General features: G+C 32.7%; 1 protein-coding gene across 2 annotated transcripts in view; it reads right to left on the reverse strand.

Moving 5' to 3' along the window:
• The window catches only part of LOC125867252 (protein BTR1-like), a 7,300-nt gene extending 3,132 nt beyond the window's left edge, over positions 1-4,168 (reverse strand). For both annotated transcript variants that reach the window (XM_049547679.1, XM_049547678.1), the window contains exons 1-3: positions 3,905-4,168; positions 197-435; positions 13-119 (exon numbers count right to left, since the gene is read on the reverse strand). In XM_049547679.1, the coding sequence (XP_049403636.1) occupies positions 13-119; positions 197-435; positions 3,905-4,010 (452 nt within the window). In that variant the 5' untranslated portion in view covers positions 4,011-4,168. The remainder of the gene's footprint in view (positions 1-12; positions 120-196; positions 436-3,904) is intronic.
• Between the last annotated feature and the right edge of the window lie 1,663 nt (positions 4,169-5,831).

Consider the following 5,831-nt stretch of genomic DNA (forward strand, 5'->3'; position numbering starts at 1 on the left):
AAAGATTCATACTTTATCACAGATCCTCCCTTCCCGATAATTCCACCACAAGAGCTGTTGGGCACAACTAGTCTAACTTTTGATCGCGGGCCAACATCACCACCATCTTCAACATAACTCTGAATTGGAAAAGACAGTTTTTTCAAGGCATCTGTCAATAACAGTACACAGAATGGGATTTTAGACATGATATTACCTCATCCAGTAGCTTATTAAGAATAAGATCAACTGCCTTGAGTACATCATCAATCGACCCAGATACCATTACAATCCTATCCATGGTACCAGGGAAAAATTCGTTGTTGCGTGACAACTGAATTCTTGCCCCAGAACGAGCCTGAAAGTCACTGATTGTCGAGCCGCCCTTTCCAATAATTGAACCAGCCTCAGCATTCGATAAAAGGAACTTGATAGATATTTTGTTTTCCTCATGGTCTGGAGATATAACAAACACAAAGGAGAAACATCAGCACTGTGAAGAAGTAAGAAGGGAATGAGATACAGTGGCGCAATCAATTAAATATTTTGGACAAATTACTGAAAACAAGATGAAAAAAATTGATCCCAGAATCATAAATGTAAATTGAATAATGATAACAAGCACCTTTATAGGCATAATCCCTAGTAACGGAAAAAAAAGTTAAAACATATTCTCACCTCCGTAAAGCAGCAATACAAATATATTCCCATGTTAAGTACAAAACTTATAAGATAGGTGATCTCTCATTACAGCCCATTAACCAATACTATCATCACAATGCAGGGAATCAAGTCAGCCAGAAAAGGATTACACAACATTTGATGCATCGTGTAAAAGTATATGCAAGAACTAATTTTGTAATAAATAAGTCCCTGACTACGAGGAAAAACAATGTAGCAGATAGATAATTCTTTTAATGGGTAAAGTCTCCGTCTATTAAAGACATTTCTTCTTGCTACAAATGGATGTAAGATTGGAAATGCCCATAAGGAATGACGGCAATTCACTGTTTGACATGGTTCCTTCAAACTTATAAAAGAGAGTGAATGATATTATTGAAGCTACAAGGTTGATTCACTTGTAGCTTTCATACATACTTGGACTTCCTTGTAGCATCCTTTTGCAAAACAACACTATGTCCCACTTATAAAGAGGGGGAAGAGTAGCAAGAAATGTATCACGGAGAAGCATTGTCATATCAGAACATAGTTGTTTTTTCACATGTATGTAGTTGATAATGGTTGAAAGATGCAGCTCTGCCACACAATTAGGTGCAACATACACTTTCGAGATTAAGCACCTTTTTTATTTAGTATTTCCAAAAGCAAAAACTTCCCATCCAATCCATAAGGTGATGTGTTTGAGGATCAATATTAGTCTTTGGGAGTTAATAATTAAGAATAATCACATTAACAGTGGCACATTGTGAGAATGCAAAGGTGTCATATAAGAATCAAAATCCAATGACGCTCAGTGAGATGCAGTATATGACAAAGATTGCAGTTTTTTTGGCGGCTAAATGTGACAATGAAATAAAAAGAAAAATTATCCTTTATTTTTTTTATTACAAGGGAAACCCGCAGCCACTACCCTTTGGGTGCGCACAAGGTAAAAACCCTGCACCTATGCAATAGCTCGCAAATCACACAGGAGAGGTAACCTGCACTAGGCAAGCTCGGTGCGACGAGCTCGACCCAAAAAAATGATCCTTTATCTCAAGACATGGGAGAGGTTATGCCCTTCCAAAAACTTATCATGATTAGTTTATAGAAGTTAAGGCTTCCTTCCAATAGAAATTAAAATAGTCAATTATACCAAGAAATGCTTGTCAAGTTAATTACCATAACTAGGCTAACCAAAATTGTTTTTGACTCAAGACAGCAAACAAGCATACAGCACAGAAGTCAAAGAACCACCACGGCATCTGGTTGCAAGCACAGACTTCAGACCACAAATAGCAAACATACAAGCTCGTTCTGAAGGGTCCACCTCACAAACAGGAACACGAGAATACAAGTCTCAGTTCCCTTTTCTTATTTAACTCCCTAAATTTCTAAATGATCTTTCTCCACCTTTTTTTTTGCGCACCAGGGGGGTGGAGAGCTTGTTGATTATTGGATCAAATGGTCGAAAGTCCACCCCTTCAATCATACTATTCAGCGTACTTTCATTGGGAACATGGTGAAGCTGAATATCTCAAAAAAAAAGAAACAAGAGGTTGAGAAATCTGATCCTCGTTGCTTCTAATTTCTTTCTCAATCAACATAAACCATCATCTTTCAAGTTCATTTCTTTTTCCAAAATTGCTAAATAAACTTGCTCATTTTGTAAGTTCAGAAAGTCGCGACCAAAAAATAGGTGTTTCCTCTATCTTAACTTATACAGGTTAGATTGAATCTGCTACCTCACCCATTTTGCTTCTAATTTCTTTCTTAATCAACATAAACAGTCCTCTTTCAAGTTCGTTTCTTTTTCCAAAATAGCTAAATAAACTTGCTCATATTGTAAGTTCAGACAATCGCAACCACAAATAGGTGTTTCCTCTATCTTAACTTCGATTGAATATGACATCTACCCATTTCTTCAAATTCTTTCTCATTTAACATAAACCGTCACCTTTCAAGTTTGTTCCTTTTTTGGGAAAAAGCTGAAGTAACTTGCTCGCATTGTAAGCTCACACAGTTGCAACCCAAAAATAAGTCATGAAATGAGCTTCAATGAAGAAGTGGAGATTCATCTAGCCGGAGGCACCTTAATAGCTCAGTTGGTTGGCTACATGAAATTTATAAGGTGACACAGTTCGATTCACCACTTTGTAATCCCCACCACCAATTTCTCTTTTTTTAAAAGTGGATTCATCTAGCATCTCGACTAATTTCACATGATACCTATTACCAAAGGTAACAAATGGGAACAAATCACTTACTACTTTTGCATTCAAACCTAAAACCTCATTATTCTCGACCCAATTACATAGACTTCATCAACGACTAGGTTAAACCTTTTTTTAAAATAAAGGGAGTCATCTAGCCGACCTAGTTGTTATTGTTGTGTCAGGTTCTGTTTGCGCACATCTCAACTAATTTCACGTGATACTTATTACCCGAGGTAACAAATGGGAACAAATCATCTCCTACTTTAGCATTCAAACCTAAAACCTCATTATTCTCAACTTACTTACATCGACTTCATCGATGACTAGGTTAAACCTTTTTAAAAAAATAAAGGGATTCATCTAGCTAACCTAGTTGTTGTTGTTGTGTGAGGTTCAGTTTGCTTGCATCTCGACTAATTTCACGTGATACTTGTTACCCGAGATAACAAACATGAAAGAAATCACCTACTCCCTCCGTTCCATCTTATGTGGCACCATTTGACTTGGCACGATATTTAAGGGAAAAATAAGCCTTTCGAAATTTAAGGTCTAAAACAATCATTCATATATGTGTGGTTGTAAATCATTTCATTAAGGCTAAAAGGGAAATTTTAAAATCAAATTGTTTCTAATTATACTAAGGTGACATTCTTTACAAGACGAACTAAAAAGCAAAGGTTGTCACATAAAATGAGACCGAGAGAGTACTACTTTTGCACTCAAACCTAAAACCTCATTATTCTCAACCCACTTACATTCACTTCATCAACGATTAGGCCACACCTTTTCTCTTTAAAATAAAGGGATTCATCCAGCCGACCTAGTTGTTGTTATTGTGTCTTGTTCAGTTTTCGTGCATCTCAACTAATTTTCAACAAATGTCAATAAATCACCAACTACTTTTGCATTCAAACCTAAAATCTTACTATTATCCACCCAATTACATCGACTAGGTCACACTTTTAGGTCCTATTACAACATAAAATTTATCACCAAACAAACAACAAATAGTAGATCCGAAGCTAATAGAGTGTAAAAAATAGATATACCTGAGGAAGGAGGAGGAGATTGAGATTTGCGAGGCGAAGAAGAGTGTTCCTGTATACCTTCAGTAGATGAATTGTACTCAGATTGAGCTGCTCCTTCCATAGCCATTAATTTACTTAATCAGTATAATAAATAGAGAGAATTTATGGATGAAAAATGGAGTCAAAACATTAGCAATTTGTGAAGAGGAAGAAGAAGAAGAAAGACTGTGATTTATGAAGAAATATCTACTGTGTGAAAAAGAAGCAGATGAGATTTAAGAGAAACTGGAGAGAGAGTGGAAGAAGAATATGCTAAGGAAGTGGTAATATAAAAAAATAAAATAACAAAAATGGAATTTTGATCTTTTCTCCTTCCGTTCAAAATCAAATTGTAACCGATAAGCCAATTGCACAATTGACTTGTTGGCTTATTAATGTTGAATTATTGGATTAGCAATTAGTAAGCGGATTAAACTTTTATAGTTAATGATTTATTGATGAGGATGCGAATTACTCAATTTTCTTATTGGGTAAATTGTTAACTTGTTAAGAATTATTATGATTGTTTTTTTATCATAAGTATATTTTTTAAGTAAATGATTAAGTGTATTCACTCTTGAAATTTAAACTTTCGTATATTTCAGACTATAATTTACAATTATAGAATTACCAACTTAAATAGAGCTAAAAAAATTATTTTGTTTGATTGAAGACTAGTATATAGGTGAGTGAGAAATGAAAGAATGGAGCATGAAATGATTGAGCCAATACATTGTTCGATAACCACTTATTAATTACTAATTCAATATCGAATCAATCGTTAGCTAGCGGATTAGTATATTTAAAAATCGATATCCAATAAATCAATATGTTAACTATAATTATCCGCCCAATCCGTCCAATAATAAGCCCTTTGCAACTTTGTTTTTTTTTTTGTTAGTTTTGTTTTTTTTGTCAACAATTTTTTTTAAAAATATAGTATTTTTAGTCTTTGTTGAATATTTAACAACTTATGTTTGTTGAATTTGATGGAAAAAATAATTAATTATTAACATCAAGAAAGTTTTATCAAATGAAAAAAAAATAGACACCATTTACAAATAGATACAAAAATAACACCTCAAAAACTGAATCAAACTTTAAAAATAAATCAAAATATATAAAATTGTACTCCTAAATGTGAGTTCTCACAAAAAAAAAATTATTACGATTCTCCTCAAATAAAATTGACAATGTTCAATAATATTTGATGAAAATTAAAATTCTTTTTCTTTTGCTACAAATTTAAAAGATCATATAATTGTTCGATGTATATTTAAGAAACTATTTTAAACACAAGGAACCATTTTTGTCATTATTTCTAAATTCTAATTTACTTTAAGGTCCTTTAACTTTTTTCCTTTCATAATTTTATATAATTTCATTCTTCAATCTTGTTAAATTATGTTTGCAAGCCTTTATTGAATTGACAATTTATTTGTGTTTAATTATTCANCTAAAAAAATTATTTTGTTTGATTGAAGACTAGTATATAGGAGAGTGAGAAATGAAAGAAGGGAGCATGAAATGATTGAGCCAATCCATTGTTCAATAACCACTTATTAATTACTAATTCAATATCGAACCAACCGTTAGCTAGCGGATTAGTATATTTAAAAATCAATATCCAATAAATCAATATGTTAACTATAATTATCCGCCCAATCCGTCCAATAATAAGCCCTTTGCAACTTGTTTGTTTTTTTTGTCAACAATTATTTTTTAAAATATAGTATTTTTAGTCTTTGTTGAATATTTAACAACTTATGCTTGTTGAATTTGATCGAAAAAATAATTAATTATTAACATCAAGAAAGTTTTATCAAATGAAAAAAAAAATAGACACCATTTACAAATAGATACAAAAATAACACCTCAAAAACTGAATCAAACTTTAAAAATAAATCTA

Source organism: Solanum stenotomum, chromosome 6, assembly GCF_019186545.1.
Source record: "Solanum stenotomum isolate F172 chromosome 6, ASM1918654v1, whole genome shotgun sequence".
NCBI classification, from domain to species: domain Eukaryota; kingdom Viridiplantae; phylum Streptophyta; class Magnoliopsida; order Solanales; family Solanaceae; genus Solanum; species Solanum stenotomum.